Source organism: Lipotes vexillifer, unplaced genomic scaffold (assembly GCF_000442215.2).
Source record: "Lipotes vexillifer unplaced genomic scaffold, Lipotes_vexillifer_v1.1 scaffold863, whole genome shotgun sequence".
Classification (NCBI taxonomy): domain Eukaryota; kingdom Metazoa; phylum Chordata; class Mammalia; order Artiodactyla; family Lipotidae; genus Lipotes; species Lipotes vexillifer.
In genome coordinates, this window is record NW_006788168.1 from 1,992,089 (window position 1) to 2,014,269 (window position 22,181).

A 22,181-nucleotide genomic window follows, 5' to 3' on the forward strand; every position below is an offset into this window, starting at 1 on the left:
ACCTGTCCTGACCAGGCAATGCACTAGCGGCATCATCTGGGTTTACAGTTTTAACTTCCAACTTCGCCATTCCCTTCCTTCTCCAATGCTTTACAGTCCTTTTCCCAATTGTTACTTTTCGTCTGCTTGCATATATTACCCTATTTTCACCTACATTCCAATCCTATAAACCAGAAAACATAGATGAATGAGTAACTGGGTAAATAGTCTCCTTGATTAGAGCCAATACCTTAAACATTTTCACTTTCCACGAAGGACCACATTAGATACCAACCATGACGTTATCCATGCTCTATTAAATGAATAAAATCTGGCTTAAATGACAATAACTGTGAAGATACAAACACCCGTGTTTGCTTTAACATCTTTATTATCCTGAATATAAAAGACAGAAATCCTTTAAGATATAACAGAGTTCTTTATATGTGAAACATTATTTTTTTACAAGTGAAAAAATAAATACCTCTTGGAATAAAGGCTTATATGCTAATATGTGCCATAAAAAAGTAGAGTTTTAATATCTGACAAAATGTCTGTGCAAAGAAACAAATGCATAAACACATTACTGCTACATTAAGGCAATATGAAAAGTATACTCAGAAATCTCAGTAAAGTGACAGTGTAGGTTTCTAGCTTTAACTTAGCTAGTATTGCACCCAATAAGGTCATCCAGGTTCCAGACATCCTAGAAAACCAACAAGCTGACCAGGTTCCAAAATGCCCAAGGGGGAGTGGAAAACATGATTAAGAATATAGAAACAAAAAACCCCCGAAACCCCTCTAAAACATATAGAGGGACAACAAAAAGTTAATACTTAAGCATTTACTACCAAAAAAAAAGCTTACGATATCTAGGATACCTACTATAAGGCTGTAAAAGGCTTGATGGCTCAAGCAAAAGCAACCCCACTGGCAGAAGCTGGAGCAGGGTGCGTCGGAGAACTCACGAACGACCCCTACTTTGTACATGGCGAAGCTTCATCTCAGCAAGCAATGCTCTTCCTTCCAAGGAACACACGCTCCCTTTTCAATCTTAAAATATTCCACCAACTCAAGAGGCCCAAGGAGTGCTGATTACTCCACAGAAATCGTCTAACCAGACTGGTAGCATTTTATAATTGAAAGGCTTGGGGACAGGGTAAGGAGAGGGGGAGGGGGCAAGAATAGGACACCATCCACGTGGAGGGATCTGTTTTCCACTGGTTAGACTGGTTTAAATCTGACAACTTTGTGTCCACTCTAAAAAAGTCCCCGAACTGGGCTTCCCTGGTGGCACAGTGGTTGAGGGTCCGCCTGCCGATGCAGGGGACGCGGGTTTGTGCCCCAGTCCGGGAGGATCCCGCATGCTGCGGGGCTGCTGGGCCCGAGGGCCATGGCCGCTGGGCCTGCGCGTCCGGAGCCTGTGCTCCGCAACGGGAGGGGCCGCAGCAGTGAGAGGCCCGTGTACGGCAAAAAAAAAAAAAAAGTCCCCGAATCGATTTTTAAATATGTTTGCCTCCCAATCTTTCTTGAACAAGTTAGAAAAACAGAAATGACATTAAAATGACAACTATCTCTTTAAGAAAAATTTTCCTATTAAAAATGTCCAGAGCTCTGTGACCCGTACAAAAAGAACCAAGTAAATCCTTAAAATGAATCCTTACAAAATTGGCTGCAAGTAGGAAACTTACCTTGGGATACGTTAAGGAGACTTAAACATCATTTTCTAAAAGGTACTCACTTTTGGGCTATGCTGCCACTTAACTGATGTCAAAGATCTTCCTGATTTCTTTACTTGATCATAAAAAGAAGAAAAGTCCAAGGAACGTGTCTGGGTCCCAGAGCTCTTCCTCGTCACCAGCCCGGAGGTGCTGACTCTACACATGGTACATTTTGGCGGTAAGGAGTAGTCATACTGTTTCTATTCTTCCTTTTTTTTCTTTTCCCCCCCTAAACGTTGCATGGCAGATGGGCGTTGGAGTATTTATTCTCTCCACAATCTATCATGTTTATAGTTTATACCAGTGCAGTTCATGGAGACATGGCATGTCCGGTAAGTGCACAGCAGATCAGATCACAGTCAGGTTGAGAAGACTGGTGTGGGTCGGCAGGTAGACGTGCTGGACGTGGTCCACCCGTGACCTGCAGACAGGACAGGACTGGAAAAGAGAAGCCGATAGTATGGGTTAGGATACTTCCAAGGGTCTGTGTCTTCAGTGTTCATCCATGGTACCTATTACAGTGCTTTTTCTAAATACGTTGTGGTCACAATCATTTCTAGCTTTCCATTGGGAGGGCTCTTTGCTTTCTAACAAGTCTGACATTTTATACTTGACAAAGGATTAAAAATAAATACTAGGAAAAAGGATAAATGAATGAAATTAATCAGGTTTTCAGTCAAACTCTTTAACAAGGCACCGTGAGTAAAGTGATTACTGAAGACTTCTTGCTGTGCAATGAGGCTGTGGTCCCTACATGGGCTGATTATGAAGTCTCAGGCAGGGATGCAGGAGACCCTCCCGGAGACTGTGTCCTTGGCTCAGCTGGCTCAGGGTGCATCACGGGGGGATGCCACGTGGCCGGTGAGCTTGGCCGCTCCTAGTCACAGGTCACAGCTCCACACCCCTGGCTGGCCTCTCAGCAAGCACGCCCCTTCCTCAGCCACACGGGGAACCTTAGGCATGAGAATCAGACTATGTGGATGAAAAAGGCAAATCCACAATCACTCCTGGGGAAATAACTCGTCTTAGGAGCGTGATCTACTCTAAGGAAGGACATGCGCATCCTCTTGGCTCATATGTAGCCCTAAAAATAGTTCTGAAATGAGCAACTTCCGAGGGACCAGATGTTATTTAGGGCTAATTTTACGTAAAATCACAGTGACAGTTAGCCAACGGTTCTGGGAAATGAAAACAAATTGAAAATATTGTAAAAGGAAATGCAAGGTGCAAGAAAGAAATAGATACTATGTAAGAGGTGCTTTTATTTTTTCTACTAATATTAAAATTAGTTTGACTCGCTAAGTGAGAGCTGATCCAAGGGGACCTTGGAGGCATAGGCAGTACTAAAAGGAAATTAATCACCAAAAATTAGGCAACAACCCACCCATGGATAACTGAGAGTTAACTATCACTCAAAACTCTAAGAATTCTTTCCCAAATAATACAAGTAAGTAAAAAAGACCACCCTCCAAAGTGTCAAGAAGCAGAGACAACATGAAGAGAAGGAGGTGACCAGCCCCCAGGAGGCCTGCATTCCAGTGCCCGGCTCAGCCACTAACTAGATGTGGTACCTTGTGAATCTGAAACTCATATCCAGGACTTGAAAGAAGCCTGTGATTTAGTAATTACATTGTTGAAAAGAGTGTGCTAATCCAAACTGTTTCCAAAGGGCAACACCTTCCAAGTCACAGATACAAAGACCCTCTGGATGGAGATGGACATTCTCCATCTGTGCCTCCACAAGTCAGCACCTGGCCCATGCCAGCCGGCTGACCCCTCACCTGGAGCCGAGAGAACCCTCATCTGGAACTGGAAACGCCCCTTCACCTGCAGCTGGAAAACGTCCTCTCACCTGGAGCCAGGAGGACCCCCACCTGGAGCTGGGGGACCCTCACCTGGAACCGGGAGAACCCCCACCTGGAGCCGGGGGGACCCTCACCTGGAGCCGGGAGGACCCTCACCTGGAGCTAGAAATGCTCCCTCACCTGGAGCTGGAAACATCCCCTCATCTGGAGGCGGAAGGACCCTCACCTGGAGCCAGGAGGAACCTCACCTGGAGGGGGAAACGCTCCCTCACCTGGAGCCAGGAGGACCCCCCCACCTGGAGCCGGGGGACCCTCACCTGGAACTGGGAGGACCCTCACCTAGAGCCGGGAGGACCCTCACCTGGAGCTAGAAATGCCCCCTCACCTGGAGCTGGAAACATCCCCTCATCTGGAGGTGGAAGGACCCTCACCTGGAGCCAAGAGGAACCTCACCTGGAGCTGGAAACGCCCCCTCACCTGGAGCTGGGAAGATCCTCACCTGGAGCTGGGCGGCGCAGCCCTCGCAGCACACAGTGTGGCCGCAGGGGCAGAAGGCTGAGTTGATCTCACCCTCGCAGCACAGCACGCACAGCATGGCCTCCTTGAGCTTGCGCAGCTTCTCCTGGAGGGCCCGGGTCTGCTGGCAGCCGAGGCCCTCACAGCTGCCACAGCTCATGCTGCTCTCCGAGGACTTCAGGGGAGAGTTTGGAGGGCTGGGGTCGCTTCTTGGCACAAGATCCAGCACACCCGCGTTGTACAGAGCCCTCCTGGCGTGGTCATACGCCTCCTTGGAGGTTCTTTTAATATCGAAGACATACTTCTTGCCCAGGTTGATGTTTTCGTTCAGAAACAGAGAAGCCAAATGGCCCTTCAGGTCTCGGCTGTACTGCATCATGACGGCACTGGTCACCGTGTCGCACCTATGGACAGAGATGGAACACCCACCTCAGTACTGACAGGCCTGGGCGTCCCCACAAGCCAGACCTTAAACACTGCTGTGAATAATGATGCTCATGGGAGCAGACATTAAATATTCTTGTTTGTGTGCTTGAAAATGAATTCTTCCAGTTTCATAGGTGTTAGGTATTTCAATGATTCTACCTCTATGCTTCTCAAGTGTCTCCAAAGGAAGGACCCCTGATCAGGCAGCTGTAAACCAGAGGGCACCTCCACCTCCAGGGACAGAACTACAGTCCAAAGCAGCTTATGGCAAGAAAAAGGAAATTCTTCTTTGTAGTCTTGGCTTTATGTTAAAAATTTCTACAAATTTTCCATTCTGCTTCACAATGTGTGTGTCTACTTTAACATAAAAAAAGGGTTGGTTGCCTGCCAATTAAACTTCTTAGCTTTTAAAAAACTTTCCAAATATTTAGTCAAATCACAAGTCTACTTTAAAGCACCCTTGGAAATAAGGCTATCAACACAGTTATTGAGACATCCTCACTACACACTGAGGATTCAGGGTAGCAGCTCTCCCAGGAAGGAAAGACGACTTGGGTCATCCTGCGGGAAAAGGGCAAAAGCAGCAGGTGAACAGGCCCCACCGCTCAGTCACCTAGGGGAGGGGGAGCTCTGAGGAAACGGGCTAAGAGATAAGCAGTAGAGCGAATTCATGCATCTCACACACTCTCTCTCTCTGACACACACACACACACACACACACACACACACACACACACACACACACACGTCAAATCACAAGTCTACTTTAAAGCACCCTTGGAAATAAGGCTATCAACACAGTTATTGAGACATCCTCACTACACACTGAGGATTCAGGGTAGCAGCTCTCCCAGGAAGGAAAGACGACTTGGGTCATCCTGCGGGAAAAGGGCAAAAGCAGCAGGTGAACAGGCCCCACCGCTCAGTCACCTAGGGGAGGGGGAGCTCTGAGGAAACGGGCTAAGAGATAAGCAGTAGAGCGAATTCATGCATCTCACACACTCTCTCTCTCTCACACACACACACACACACACACACACACACACACACACACACACACACCCTGAGGGAAAAGCAGGATGATGTTGAGAAGGACCCCACTGCTATGGTAGAAATGAAGGGTTTGAAAACAGCCGATTTCTTAAGCCCTATACAAGGTTCACTGACACAGTGATATCAGGAACCATAGGAGCCTTGCTGTCACCTGGAAACCTCAGCATTGTGGCAGACGCTGGGGTTACAGGGTGCACAGGGGTACGTGCCTGTAAAAAGCATGCGTCTCGGTGATGGCTCGGTAGAGCCCGCTGGCTGCCCGGGTGCTGATCATCTTGAACAAGAGCACGATGCTGTTCCCAGACTCCTTGGTGATGGTGAGGTACACGTTCTTCCCTGACTGGGTAGCCATCTGCACGACAGGGTAAGCGATCCTGAAAGGTGGGAAGAGAAAAGTGAGCAAGCCCAGGGGAGATGGGTCACCGTGTGTGTGCTTCTGCAGGGTTCCCATGTGCTCAGGGCCCAGCCATAAAGCCAGACGCTCTGCTCTGCCTGGGACCATCAGATAAGCACTCTGCTCCCTAGGTATGAAGGCTCTCTGAAAAGAAGTTGGAGAGGAGCACTGGAGCACATTTTGGAGTTAGTGTGAGTGTGAGTGTGTGTGTGAGTGTGAGCGTGTGTGAGTGTGGTGTGTGTGAAATGAGATTTTTATAGCCGTGGATGACATGTGAAAAATATTAACTGTCACATCAGTACACTTGAGCCTGAATAAAATGAATGTACCTACCCAAAATGAAACACATTATTCCTAAAGGATGACTGTCTAGTAAATCCCTCTCCATTTCCTATTTTCACCATCAGAGCTACAAAAGTACGTACACACGTAGGTCTAAACAAAAATTTAAGACTTGGGTTACCTATTAATTGGGCTGAAGTCATCTTTACAAATTGAGATTCCTTCAGGTCCAACCCCAATGAGGAGTTTCTGCCCTTCACTGTCCCTCACAGAATGCCATTCTGTGCCGTAGTTTTCCATTGTGGACACAATCTGCAAAACTTGGTATTCTGCCGAAGCCTGGCTGGTCCCCTCCAACTCCTTATGCTTTGCCACAATGCTGCAAGACACCAAAAGGGCAGAGAGGCATACAGAGAGATTAACTGATGCAGTCTTCGGAGATAAATCGGTATCATTTTTACTAGTGAATTATACTGACACTGTCATTTACGAATCACAAAAACTCAAAGCTATATACTATTGATATTTCATTTATTGAGCAAACTTATTGTAAAATACTTTTAAGACACTGTTCAAGATCTCAACTATTAAATAATTAGGAGAAAAAACTATTGGGGATGCCAGACGGGGACGAATTAAAAGAACTATGGAAAATCTCTAAAAATATACGTAAGAAATTTATACGTAGCAATGTCTCATGCCATTTGTCTAGATTTGCTTTCTAAGTTTCATTATAATACAGCATTATATGGGATTGATTAGGTCATTTGCAACTGAGAAACGCAGGATCTATTTTATCTATTGGGGCTGACAGCCTCCAATACCGTCCTTAAAGGTCCCCACCTCCTGGTATCCATGCCCTCGTGTAACTTCCTTCACTTGAGTGTACGCTGGAGTAATGACTTGCTTCTAATGTACAGAATACGGCCAAAGTGATGTGCTGTCACTCACTTCTGAGATTAAGTTATAAAGAGACTTTGAATCCGTCTTGGGTGTTTGCTCTTGCTCTGACTCAACTGCTCGTCCTTGCGGAAGCCAGTCACCACGTTATCAAACAGCCCCCCGAAGAGGCCGCCGTGATGAAGGCACAGGCCAGCCAACAAGCCACCTGAGCCAAACTGGAAGCAGATCCCTCCCTCATCTGAGCCTTCAGATGAGACTGAACCCCCCCAGCAGCTTGACTGCAGCCTCCTGAAAGATCTGGAGCCAGAGAACCCAACCGGGCCACGGCCAGGTTCCTGACCCAGAGAACTGTGAGATGATTTTGTTGTTTTAAGCCACTAAGTTTAGGGGGGCAACCCTGTTACCCAGGAATAGATAATTAAGACATCTTTGTTAGGTCTCTTGGTTTAATCCTTGCTGGGATGAAGAAAATGCCGATAAACATGACAGACTTTTTAAGAGATAAGCATTCTTAAAAGGTCAGAGATTTTACAATTCCTGTTATATAGTATTTTGTATAAGGGCATTTATTTGTGCGGATTATGTTTTGTGTTTATAAGTTTCTCAAAAAAAAGGCTAAGAATCTTTTGAAAATAGTTGGTTATATTGGGCAATGGTCTAGTCTCAACCTCACAAATTACCTGTATCTATCACAGTTTGATTTTTTTCTGGAAATTCTTATAAATTTGCTAGATCTATGACAATAAGCATGAGCCTGAACTGCAGCCTCACCTGTTCAAGGTGGCACTGGAGAGCTCCTTGGCACACAGCTCTTCATAGCTGTACTTGGCCGTGTTCTGGTTATAGTCGCCAAACTTGGTCTGGGCCAGGAGGGCACTGAGTTCCACTGCTTGCTCTGGTGAACACTGGAGGTGGCCTGCCAGGAGGGCCTCCTTGATATGCAAGAAAAAGATATGCCTGCAAAGCAATGTGAGAGAGAGATTATGCTGGGGGACTAACTTGGTATCGGACCCAGCTGCTTAGCAATTTCATAATCCCATTTAAGTAAGGAAAAGAGAGCAAGGAAGAAAGCTACCTTAAAAATGCTTACAGTTACAGACCTTTTTTTATCATGAGTAGTAAGGCAAAATAAGTCTAAGGATTAAGTTTCTCTGAAACAAAAAGTCTTAACCCAAACAAAACAAGTCTAACTATGACAAGTTCAGTAACATTCAAGTTACAAAATGTAAAATAATTATATACATGTTTCTGCATTACACTATTTAAAAGAAATGATCTTAATCAGAAAAACTTTATCTTGATGTGTAATTATTATCTTACGAGCCTCACCTTTATTCAAACGACCCTCAAATCTCTAGTTTTGTTTTCTTTTTTTTTTTTCGCGGTACGCGGGCCTCTCATCCCCGTGGCCTCTCCCGTTGCGGAGCACAGGCTCCGGACGCGCATGCTCAGCGGCCACGGCTCACGGGCCCAGCCGCTCCGCGGCACGTGGGATCCTCCCGGACCGGGGCGCGAACCCGCGTCGCCTGCACTGGCAGGCGGACTCTCAACCACTGCGCCACCAGGGAAGCCCCAAATCTCTAGTTTTAACCCCAACTTCTCTCCTAAGGATCATATTCAAATATCCAAGTGCTAACAGGCTTCTCCACTGGATGGCCTTCAGTATCCCAATTCCACCTTCTTCAAAGCCAAACTTTCTCCCCAAACCCACTCTTTCTCCCAGTGGAAACCAGAGACTGATTTGTTATTTTTTACCACAGACTCACTTCTGACTCTTCTTCTTCCTTCTGTCTCTGAAAACTCTTTAAATCCAGTTCCGTTTCTCCCATTTTTACCTCCTCTATCCTACTTGCCACTCTCAACTGTCAGAGAATTTACAATATCCTCTAAGCTGATCTCTCTTCTAGACTCTGTGAATCCATCTTCCAAGCTGCTTGCTTCTGATATAAACTTGCCATTTCTCTGCTCAGAATCCTTCAAGGGATCCCCATTGTTTGCCAAGGAAGCAGACTGTCAGCATGAACCCAGGGGTCTCCACATCTGGCCACAGATTTCCAGCCACATCTCCTGTCATTCCCTCCAGCCACTATGCCCCAGGAAAGGGACAATTCCTCCTTCTGGAAAACCCAAGTACATTCACGTCCCCACGTCTCTGGTCTTGCTGTTCCCTCTGTCCTGAAGGCCACTCCTCCTGTCCCCTCATTTGGATACCCTTTTGTCTATATTACATGCAAACTGTTTATTCCTCTATTATAATATTTGACATGTTCTAACTTCTAGTACATTTAGCTGCACCTAAGCTGACTTCGTAAGTGCCTCTAACATCAGAGAGTTCTATAAATGTACGTAAAACTACACGCTGTCTGCAACTAGTTTATATTCCCATCCTAGTTTCATTCCATCTGAGCCTGTCCTAATTGTATACAACACTGTATTCTACATTTACCAAAAGATATGTGAGAATTAGAAATCCTGGAAAACTTCAGATATTGTTGCCTGCCAATCCGTGTTGCCTAAGATTCTGAACAGAGTATCTAAACTGACATAGGCACACTGGCCTGGATTACGAAATCTGTCTCTGGCAAATGTAAAACCTTCCTTGGATGACTCAATACAGCCTCTCAAACATGCTGCAATGCCATACTATTCCTTCTGATAACAAATGAATTATGACCATCATTGTAAAGCTCTGAACAGGGTTCCTAAATTCCCCCACTTCAGCATCTCGAGGACTTATTCCAGTCCTCGAGATGCTTTTATTTATATGCTAGCCTTGTGTCTGACATCCAGGTAGAAGGGATAACGTGAACAATGCAAAAAAAAGGAGGCAAGGGAACTTGAGGCTAGAAATACAAGGAGGGGCTCTGTTGAGAGTTTCAAAACTTCAGGCTGACAAAAGCCATTAATCCTCCTTTAAGAAATGTTTAAATTCAACGTTTTGTGCCTTCTATAATGATAGAGAAATGTTTAAAATTATCAGACTCTGCCAAACACTGCAGTTTTTTCTTTATTCAAAGCCCCCTATGAAGAAATCACAGTAAGAATGCATAATAGCACTGGAAGAAGATAAGCATGGTTTTTATTAACCCAAACATCTGCTTGTCTTTAAAGTATTTCTGACATACTGCTAAACTGAGAAGGGGGTCCTTACTGGGGCAAAGAAATAACTACAAAAATAACTTGTTTTAAAATAGCTATCTGAGGACTGAGGTCTAGCCGTCCCTTAAAATCTTGGTGTTACAACACTGCTTCAGCCCTCAGAAGGCTTTTTAGAGGACTGTTCGGTAAACGACATCTTGATTAAGGTACCTCTGTCTCTGCATTCATCAGTGGACATGTTAGTAGGGAACAAAAACCTAAATATATACTTCCATTAAAGAAGAAAGTATGTGCTGAAAGATTTTAAGGGTATCACCCAAACTAAGTCTTCTCAATTTAACTACTGCTTATGTGAAAGTGTCTTTTGTTTCCTAGTTAGAGACTAGTTTAGCCTGCAAAAGAAGTTTCAAAATTGATCCAACTTCCTTTTCCAAACTATCCAGGACAGACTTCTGGACAGACAGCTGCCAAAATCAAAGGCAAAGAAGCAGCAGTAACAAAATGTTAACAGGTGGTCAGCAGCCTGAGAGTAATGTGATCCTTCCTCGGTCTGGGAGTCACAATTTTTCAAAAGGAGGTGGGGGACAATAGCCTTTTCAACATACTCCACATTCTCAGCTGCACTGCGGTCGATACCCTGTGAGTACAAAAATCCTCCTCCTTATCATTTACAGAAACTTTCTGGTAAGGCCCTTCCTGCATTTTGCTGTTTCATGGCTATAAAGCAACCTTTTCAAGTCAACAAATCTGCCACACATCGCCACTGTGCCAAGCCCTATGCCAGGGTCCCAGGGTGAATATATCTGATGGCTCCTGTTTCGATGGAAGGTACAGCCTTTTGGTGTGAAGGAATGTATCCTATCAAAATAACTCTGGCTACAAACTGGCTCTTGGGTGATAAGTTTATGCTCTCCAGGAGAAGAGCACATGCAGCAGTGACAGCCAAGGTCACAGCGGTGGCAGGCCATCAGCAGACTCTATTGAATGTGCTCTTTCGAAGAGGGAGAATGGCAGGGCATGCAGAAACATTTCCACACGGAATCCAGTGATGGCTCAATAATTAGGGGTGGTTTTCAGTCAAGTATTTTCTCCTATTATTCTCTCTCCAACCATCTGGCCTGTAACTGTCTGGCTCGTGGATTCCCCCCCCCTCCCATTTCGTAAAGTGGTTAAAAGTTACCAATAATATCAAAATAAGCAGATGTGGTCAAAGAAGTCAGGCCTGCAGTGAATTTTTATTTTTTAACTAAAGATCAAAAATGGTGGTGGCCTATATCTAATTCAATTTAGGCTACACGCTAGAATCGTAAACAGAAAGAAGGCCTTTGGAAGAAATGATTTCTTTGTCTTAAGCAAATGTCTATGAATATGTCCTAAGAGACATAAGCTCATTTTCTAAACATTCTTCAGGCTCTGCACCTTGAAATTCATGCCTCTTCAAGCTTTACCCAGTTACTAAGAAAACGGATACACTTTCAATATATGGATGGGGTTTGGAGCCCCAAAGTGAAACATTCTAGCTAACTCATGTCTTTGCATTTAATGAATTCACACTTGCTGCAGCATTAGGGAAGACTTAAAAAAAAAGGGGGGGGGGAATAAATATAAGGATATGTCATATTTTAATTAAAAAAAGAGAGTCACATATCCTTAATATATTTTTGTTTCAGAGAAGGTACTTCAGATTTCCTCTATGTTTAAAATGAACTCCTTTCCATAGCTTTTCGGAATAAAGTTATAGGTCACTTATCTTTCGAGAACTGTAATCAGAGCACTCTCCTTCAAACCCTGGCTTGTCTCATAAAGAAATCATCTAATAATCAAAGCAGAACTCTCTGCAAACCAATCGGGAGTTGTCGATCTGCTCATCACAGTTACTCTCAATTACTGCCCTCCAGTTATCTTCCCAGTTACATAATCTTGAAGAGCTTTTCATGACACAAATATAAAACAACTATCTCCACATTTACTATTAAACTCAAAATTCAGTAACTAACCTAAAACATCTCAAAAATGGCTAAGTAGCTATTTTTAAAAGGTCTCCAGTCCTAATAACTGAAGTGAATTTCTCCCCAAGAGACTGACTGAACTTGGCCCTCCGTTGTAATGGCTGGTTTGTCCCTCACGGAACGAGACACCCACTGAGATCACCCATATGCCCGCCTCAGTCCAATGAGTCATTAAACCACAAGCTCTAACTGCCAAGTTATATTTAAAAGTTATCAAGTCACAACAGAATTGCTATAGGTTTGTTTTGTATCTTAAATTCCAGTGAAATAAAAATCAATTCAAGATAGATCACAGGCCTAAATGTAAAAGCTAAAACTGTAACCCTTTTAGAACAAAACACAGGAGAGTATCTTCATGACTTGGAGGTAGGTTCCCCTCAGGATGCAGTCAGCAAAAACCGTAAAAGAAAAAAGTGGATAAATGAGACTTCACCAAGGTTAAAAACTTCTACTCATCAAAAGGCATCAAAAACACAGGCAAACCACAGGAAAAAAAAATACACTTATAAAACATATATCTGACAAAAGACTAGTATATATAAAGAATTTGTGCAGCTCAAAAATAAAGACAACTCAATAAAAAATGGCCAGTGACTTGAATAGATACTTCGCAAAAGATGTACAAAAGGCCAATAAGCACATGAAAGTGTTATTAATCAACAGAGATGTAGAAATTAAAACCACAATGTGCTACCACTATAAACCCACCTGAAACCTGGCAGGGATGTGGACGCACTGGTCCCCTGTACATTGTCGACAGGAGTACAGAATGGTAGAATTGCTTCGGGAAAACATCTGGCAGTTACTTATAAGCTAAACAATTACCTCCTCTATGACCCAGCTCTTCCATTCTTATTTGCTCAAGAGAAATGAAAACACAAGTCTACAAAAGACTTGTGCTTGAATGCTCATAGCAGCTTTATTCACGATAGCTGGAAAACAGGTGTTCATCATACGAGTATGCATAAACAAACAGCAGCACGTTCCCACAGTGGAATACTATCCAGCAATAAACAGGAACAAGCCGCTGATGTATACAACAAGATGATGGGTCTCGAAAAATTTATGATGAACAAAAGGAGCCAGACACAAAAGAGTACATACTGTGCGATTCCACTGACAGGAAGTAGAACAGGCATCACTAAACTATGCTGGAAAAACATACAACCTGGTTGTGGGGTGGCGGTAGGGAAGCGGGGGGTGGGAACGACTGCAGAGAGGCATGAGAGAACTTTCTGGAGTGATGGTAATACTGGATAAGGGTTTTGTTTAAACAGGTACATCCATTTGCCAAAACTCATTAAGTGGTATATTAGGATTTAGGCATTTCATCACATATAAATTTTGTATCAATCAAAAGAAAAAAAAAGAACTGTAGGCAAATACTGAGTTCTAGTCAGTGATACGCATACTGAAGTATTTAGGGGGATGTGTACTCACACACAACTTATTTTGAAAAGCATGAAAAAATAGACTGATGGATGGATAGAGGGATCAATAAATGGATAAATATGTGATAAAGCAAGTATATTAAACTGTTAATAGTAGAATCTAGGTATTGGGTGTTCACTGTAAAAATTTTCAACTTATCCGTACATTTGAAATTTTTCATAGTAAGAGGTTGAGAAAATAACACCAGTAAATATCCCTAGGGCCAAGGTTCAAAATTCAAATGAAGAGCCACATCTAAAATGAACCATCACATCTACCACACTTCAAGGAAGGCTTACAATTGAGAAACCTGTCACAGCCAATAATTACCAAGTCAGGTCTCTATTCAGGTTTAAGGAAATCATTCTCAAAGCCCAAAATGCAAAATGGGAATCACTGATAAATTTGCTTTCTCCTCAGGCTCCAAGGCAGTTAAAAGATAAGGAGGGTACAGGTGAGGGAAATTCCTAAGTTCAAAAGTAGTTACAACTCACAGCAGAAAAACACTTGGAAGCATAAAATCTGGACTTCTAAAAAATATGATTACTCACAGTAGATAGCTGTCCCTAGGCAAACAACAGTCTGGGCAATCTTGTAGTTTAAGAGCATTAACTACAATCTCTTTCTCAACAATTTAGATTAGTGTGGAGGGCTATCAGGTCCAGAAGAGGTCTGGGATCGGGCTGTAGTGGTACACGACTCAGAGAATAAATAAACCTGGAACCTGACCCCACTGGTCACCCTGAATCTGCCCTTTGTGCCATCTAAATATTCAAATTTTATTTATAATGATATTCAAAATGAGCAGTTCATTTTGGTTACATAAAAATCAATTTCTCAATGTTCTCTGATATTTCATACACATATTTAAGTATCAGAAATTCAAAAAGAGACTGAAGGGGCCCAGGTGGGCGGTCTGTGGCTAAAATAACCATATACCACCACAAACATCCCGTACTCTGAACAGAAAGAAAAACTTAAAAGATAAATAAGAATTCAGAAATGTAATTAATACTTTCTTTGGAAATAATATACACGTCTGTCTTTACCATTTTTTACTTTCCTGGAGGCTATGTTGTATTTAGGCATACAAAAAAAAAAAAAAAAAAAAAAAAAAGAATGTGTCATTCCACTCTTAGGCATGTAGTTGATATGAAGAGCATAATACTCCTGCAATGCATCCTACGGAATTTACCCATCCTGAATCACACAAAGATAAATTCTGTAATCAACCTTTACCATCGTGACAATGTGTTCTGTTTTAAATTTATTTATTTTACTTTTGGCTGCGTTGGGTCTTCGTTGCTGCGTGCCGGCTTTTCTCTAGTTGCGGTGAGCCGGGGGGTTACTCTTCGCTGCGATGCGTGGGCTTCTCATTGCCTGATGATGTTTTTTTTTTGCGGTACGCGGGCCTCTCCCTGTTGTGACCTCTCCCGTTGCGGAGCACAGGCTCCGGACGCGCAGGCCCAGCGGCCATGGCCCACGGGCCCAGCCGCTCCGCGGCACGTGGGATCCTCCTGGACCGGGGCACGAACCCGCATCCCCTGCATCGGCAGGTGGACTCCCAACCACTGCGCCACCAGGGAAGCCCCTGATGATGTTTTATAAGACGTTGAATGTGATTACAGGCACTGGCTAGGGTCAATGTGATTCAGCTGTGTACTGATTTGAGATTATCAGCCCCACCTGCCTACAGTTTGCATGTGGCATTTGCTTTGTGGGTTTCAGTGATGCCATCTTCCTTCAATTTTCACTTGTCTAAGTAATATTTGTTGAGAGACAGGGAAAAATTTAGTTTAATAAGTAGTCAGGACCTACAAATTGGGTGAAATTAGATACAGCGAGCCTGCGGCTTGAAAACTATCTGAACTTCATAAAAGGTCCAGGAGCGTGGTAGTTCATTCTAGATAAGAACTAACAACCACAATGTACAAGCGGCTTGGAATGAGGTAGAGGGGGCGAAGGAAGGAAGCAAGCAAACAAAAGAATGCCAAGCACTGAGCAAATTCTTAACTGAGAAAAATCACTACAGAACATATTTTAGTGGCGAGATTTCTTTTGGACCTTCTCAAACTTTTCAGGTTATAGAAGCAAACTGGCAAACATCTCAATACCTATAAGAAAATTTGTATTATCACAGTATCAGTTAACCCTATTTTTTTTTATTTCCAAGTTCTTAATTCATTGATTCAACAAATATTTACACACCAAGCACTTGCTAGATTCTGGGTATACAAGGTTGATCAGCTCCTTGCTTAATGGAAGTTTAGATTATTAGAGCGGCTGACAATAAGCAAATTGTCACATAAGTAAATGGAGCGTTACACACTCATTAAATGCTATAAAGGAAAGCTACACGATGTCTTGGGAGAGTTTAGTCTCCTGAGCACGCCTGGAGAAGGCTTCCCCAGGGAGTGATGAGTGAGAAGGGGTCTGAAGTCAAACGCATCACTGCTCGCAACTTTTAAGATCCTAATGAGATGCAACGTTCAGGATTATAGCATTTCCATGAACATATAATTCAGCACTCACGGAGCCCCTGTATTGGGATTGGTTTCTGGGATAGAGGATTCAGGTGTTGCTAAGTCTTAACCAAGCAGGGTGCCTCTAGCAAAGAACACAGAGCTCTGCTAAAATGTGGCAGTCAAGGAGAAACAGAAAGATTTTACTGGGAATGGATGGTATAATTACCATCCCTGAAGATGAAGCATATAATTCTCTAATCTCTGGTTTTGAAAATGTTGACAAAATCTGGTCTGAATTGCTGTGAATAACCGAAAGCCTTTGAAAGGTAATAATTTCAAAGATGATTATGATTTCAGATCTACTTCCGGAATATATTAATTTCACTTTTCGTTTTAATCCATAGCATGGCAAACATCTGCTGACAACACCTGCTGTCGCCAATCTCTGGAAGGTGCCAGCTGAGTCTAAACAAAACTCTCTGGTTACTTTCCAGAATCCCCCATTCCAGAGCAAACATAATAATCCAGGTAAAGAATCAAATCTAAAATTAGGCCACATCAGAGGCCAGACTAACTCTATCTACCAATCTAAGCAGACATTGGATATATTTTTTCTCTCTTCAGAGAAATGTATTTAGAAAAAGCATTAGGAAAATAATATGGAGAGGAAGCAGAAGCCAGGAAAAAAAAAGTCTACGGCTAGAAGGGATTTAAAGAATCTCTTTCAGGGTTTTCAGTTGGGCTCAAGTCTTGGAAGCCTGTACATGCTGGTGGCAGACTGCTGAGCTGGACCCAGAACGCAGGGGCTTCTGCCTTGCCCCTAGAACTCTGCTCTTACAGACGGGCCTTCCTGCCTGTCATTCTCACAGCAGCTTCCCTAATCTAATGCAAACTAATATATTAACTGCCCCCAGTCAGGCCAGCTACTGTGAGCAGGCTGCTTTAATTGTCCACAGAGACAACTTGGCTAGGATATTTCAGCACCATTTAATAAACTGTCCAGACACTTTCTGTATATTAAATGGAAATGACTTATGACTTGACCTCATGACTTGATGAAGAGCTGGTAAAATATCACCTCTCATAACTGGACTGGCAAAGCTGAGCTTACTCACTATGTAAACATATCTATTTTATTTTCATGGCATTTTATATAAATATTTTACAACAAATGATTAAATATCAAAAAAGTTTATCAACCAGCTTTATCTTGATAACATAATATTAGGGAAAATAAGTATTTCTGTTCTGTAGTATCATGCACAAAAACTCAATGCTAATTGTAACTAAATTCGACGCAGCACAACTACCGATCCTAATGAAAAGGTACAATGCTAATTACAACTCACTTTATCTAGTTATTAAAGCAGAATGCTATATAAACGTTAGGTGGCATTTTCTTAAAATTCTGTATTTATTTCAGACAGCCCCACAAAAACAAATAAAATACACCAATATTTTAAAAGTCAAAATCACATGAATTTTTCAGTATAATTTCAAAAGGAATGAAAATCAATTAAAATTACCTAGTCTAACTAGGTATGTGCCTAATCTTTGAGTACTATTAGACATGAATCTCGAGTCAAAGTCAATTAAGTCAATAAAGTAGGAAATTTGATTCCAATCCTAATTCATAAAATATCTCTATTTCTTGCATGAATAGAATGGAGCTGATAATAGTTATTAACTCTATTACAAGAAAGCACAGGTAAAGACTAGTAGCAAATTGTAAAATCTGTAAGCATTTATAATACAGATGTACATATTATATTATGACTACAGCCACTGGGTTTTTTTTAAAGATTTTTTTGATCTGGACCATTTTTTTTTAAGTCTTTATTGAAGTTTTTACAATAACAGAAGTTATTGCTTCTGTTTTATGTTTTGATTTTTTGGCTGCGAGGCATGTGGGACCTCAGCTCCCCAACCAGGGATCAAACCCACACCCCCTGCATTGGAAGGCGAAGTCTTAACCACTGGACCGCCAGGGAAGTCCCCCAGTCATTGTTTAAATGATGTATTTGGTCCTCCAGGCTTCTGCAGATTTAAAAAATAAATCTGTGTCATCAAAATAGCCACTGGACCAGGGAAGTCCCCCAGTCATTGTTTAAATGATGTATTTGGTCCTCCAGGCTTCTGCAGATTTAAAAAATAAATCTGTGTCATCAAAATAGATTTGAATCTGGAGGCCCTGAAATAATTGCAAAATAATGATAAAGCTACACAATGAAAATTCCAAGGTGTTTTATATATATATATGTATTATTTTCTCTTACTTAACTGCAAGTTATCACACTGAAGTGCAAAGTGGAAGCATTCACAAATCCGCTTTAATTTAAAAAAAATAAAAAAATAAAAAACCCAACCTATCCTGATTCATATAGACAGCTAAAACATCCTTAAATATGAAATCACTTGAATATTTTGCAACACATTTTCAGGAGCACTAAGAATTCAATATACTAGCTTCCCTCAGATACAAAATTGAACACTTCTCTTACCATTTAAAGCTCCATAAAAAGGCAAAGGAGAGATTTCAAATTCAAATAAATAGTATTTCAAAATATGTGTCTATACGTCCTTTGCTAAACAACCAAAAAATGACATGTTAAAAACTCTTAAAGGATATCGCTCACTCATTACTCATAATTCTCACACTCACATTTTTTATGTGCATGGCAAATTTCCAATCCAAAGGATTATGAAAAAACATTAGAACTAAGATCCAAAGTTTACCGTGTTTAAAAGAAGTCATTTTCCTTTTCCTTTTTTTTTTTTTTTTACATGCCACTATAACATTTAGGTCTCCTGCATTTCAGCAGTAAATATTAAACACCAGTTTCCTAGCTTGGCTCATCCTTGAGAAAAGTATTACAGCCAGTCCAGGGGAGAATCCATTTTCTGTTTGAAAAAGGAAACCACATGCTCCAACTGTCTACCACTAGTGGTGGCTTTCTAGAAGAGATAAATTTAACAATCTGAACTCAACAATCATGTATAAACTATCTGTGGGGTAGCATTAGATTACTACTGGCCTTAAAAGAGTTTTCTGACTAAGTTTTCAAGAAACTGAAAAACTTAAAATTCGGACAGAGCTCTTTGCTACACACTGTAACTTGACACTAGACTGAAGAAGTTGACCAAGTTTAAGTAACCCAAGAGGAACTGTTTCCTGCTTTCTGTTAGAGCAGTCTGCAATGACCTGTAGTAACACTGCTGAGACAGAGGTTACTATCGGGCAGTAGATGCCGCTATCAGTAAGTCAGTTAGGTCTTTTTTCTTTCTTTCTTTCTTTTTTAAATTTTTTTGCGTTGTGGCACTGATCTCAAGTGTTTGTAAGAATTCAACCTTACTCTCCCATTGTCTATAAAAATAAGAAAAACTCCAGAAGAGTTGGAAAATGTACCCCAGGCCAACTATGCAGCTCTCTTTTCACCTCAACAAAAGAACTGTGCTATGGAAAACTTCTAAGTTATAACCAACTCACTCTGTATCAAAACAAATTTGCCTGTGAACATCTCTGGGAAGGTGCAGTGGCCCTTCCTAAATGGAATCAAAGGTCTATTTGACATTGGTTTATTTTAGCGTCACTTTACCTAGTCTGCTCCTGTAAGATGAGATGAGGCTCCACGAAGAACTTGACTCTCAGTTTAAGCCGGTAAGGGGCTAGCCCATCCATCTGCTGGGAGATCCGATTTCTCAGATTTAGCCATAAACTTTCACCTTTGCTACCCGTAAACTGCAGTCCAAAATAATCAACTTCTATAATTCCCAATCGCCTGCACACCTAAAACAAAAATGAATGCAGTGTGGATGAGCAAGCGGTCCATGTGGTCAAAGCAAACCCAAAGACTCCATCTGAGTCTAAGATTCCTGCCTATTCTTTTTTTCTTTTAAACAAAGTTCAACAACGGTGTTACAATTCCTGTTGTCAGCTAAAACAACAGAGTTCTAAGGCTCCAGTGACGCGAAACCACTAGATGTATTATAGAGGCACAAAAGGAGTTCTCAAAATGTAGCCTTCCAGAAAGGCTGAGGATGGGAATCCACGGGGTATTTTCCTTTTTATTCCAATCACTGGAATTCCCTCCACTAGCACAATCTGCACAGCTGATTTGGCAGCTTATTATCTGGACAGTTTTAACCATCTGGACTCCAAAAAAGCAAACACACTGAGGAAACACGCCACAAGTGTCAGCTAAGCTTTGCAGGAGGTTTTCCAAACATCTCAGGTCGAGGGGGTTGGAGGGCACAGCGTTTCACTTGAGATCAAATTTTCTGCCACACCACTATGCACTGTTTGGAACCGTTCCTCCTCACTCCTAAGGAAACGCGTGCTTAAAGACAACCGAGGAGTCCACGACCGAAACCTACCGTTCTCTTGTCCCCCGCGAATCGGGAGTTGCAAGGAGGTGCATAAGAAATGCTTCTCCATTTGAGAAGCATCAAGAGACAAGGGCACTGCTTGTCTGCCGAGCAACCCGAGGGACCTGCGACCGCCTCCAGCCACCTCATCCCGGGACGCAGGTGGCGCTGCCGGGCCCCGCGGGGACCCGACCGGAGGCATCATTCACACACCTGAGGCAGGTGTGCTGGGCCTCCTTCTTCCGGGAAAGTCCCGGGCTGGGGGGCAGGGGGGCAGGCCCACCGCGCGTACCCCGCGCCCTCCACCCCCACCCCACCACGCGCCCCCGGCGCGCCACGAAGGGGCCGTGCGCCCCACGGCCTCGTGGAGGAGGGGGCGCAGGCCGGGCGCCTGGGGCGCACTAAGCCCGCCGCCGCCGCTACGCCGCCGGCCCCCGGCAAGCGGCGCGTCCCGGCGCCACAGCGAGGCCCCTCGGCCTCGGGGAACCGGCCTGGACCCCGCGCCTGGTCCCTGGTCCTCACCTGGTTGAGGCAGTCCTCGCCGTTGGCTTTCGCCTCCACCTCCACCTCCATCAGCACCGCGTCCGGCCTCGTCACATAGCACAGCATGGCTGGGGGCGCCGCTGCCGCCACAGCCGCCTCGTCTTTGCTGTGCGCGGGGTTCAGACCCAGTTCCGGGCTCGGCGAGGCTGGCCCTCGGGAGGCTGAAGCACTGCAGACCACTGTCCTGCGACCCGCAGCCGCCGCGCCCTCCCCGCCACCCCCTCTCCAGCCCGCCCGCCAGCTGGCTCTCCAGGTCCCGCGGCGGCGCCGCACTCCAGCAGCCCGACTGCCTGCGCCGCAGCGGGGACTTCTCTGATATAGCGGCCCCGCCCCCTTCGGCTGGGGCCCCCGCCAATCACGGAGGCCCCGCCCCTCCGCCGTCGCCCGACCAGCCAATAGCAGCGGCCGTTCGGCCGCCGCCCGACCTCCCAGAGCCGGCTGAGTTCCCCCGGCTGCCGGGGAGGTGGTAGCTTGCGGGGTCTGAGCGCTGCGCAAGGAGGGAGGCCCTGGAATGCGCTTGCTACCTCTGCTCGCTGGGAGACGCTGCTCCGAGCCAGCGACCGCCCGGGGCTCCCACGTGGGGTCGCCTTTCTGTTGGGCTTGAATTTACAGTGATTAAACGCCTCCAAGCTACTGCTGTTCTTCAGAAGCCTTGGGTCGCTCCAGGAGCGCGTTTGGGGGGTGGGATGGTGGTCGTCGTGGTGAAAGCAGATAGCAAAGAGAGCAACCCCAAAGCCTGAAAAGAAAATGATGATTTCCCTGGGCTTTGCCTCAGTGGGCTGTAGGAAGGCGGAATTTTTGTTCTTTAGTTTAGACCTCGCCATTGAGAAAACAAAATATGAGTATAAAAGTTTTTGCTGTCGTTCAATAAGCCAGGGAGCTTGATCTAGTGTTTTCTCTATGAAACCTCTCCAAAGGCTTCTATTTACCCGTTGTGCAGAATCAAAACCCCGTACGGGCACTAAGGCCCTCTCTCAGGTTGTCCGTCCTATCTCACGTCTTAGCTCATTTTTCATTAAACATTAATGGAGCACCTGCTCCAATGCCAGTCCCTTCTCTCAGGCAACCAGGTGTTATCCTCACCTTCAGAGTAACGAACTTATCTCAGAATCTCAATAGAAAGTCTTAATAATTGAAGGTCTACAACTCTTCCCTCATTTATCACTTGTTTCTCTTAGTCAACGCGTTAC

General features: G+C 43.8%; 1 protein-coding gene across 1 annotated transcript; it reads right to left on the bottom strand.

Annotated features, from left to right (window-relative positions):
• Nucleotides 1-1,932: 1,932 nt before the first annotated feature.
• Nucleotides 1,933-21,273, bottom strand: MYLIP (myosin regulatory light chain interacting protein). The gene is made up of 7 exons (XM_007461268.1): nt 20,971-21,273; nt 19,680-19,870; nt 7,851-8,036; nt 6,358-6,555; nt 5,710-5,874; nt 4,005-4,425; nt 1,933-2,138 (listed from the first exon to the last, which is right to left on the bottom strand). Exons 1-7 carry the CDS (start codon nt 21,055-21,057, stop codon nt 2,049-2,051), a joined length of 1,338 nt encoding a protein of 445 aa, XP_007461330.1. The 5' UTR covers nt 21,058-21,273; the 3' UTR covers nt 1,933-2,048.
• Between the last annotated feature and the right edge of the window lie 908 nt (nt 21,274-22,181).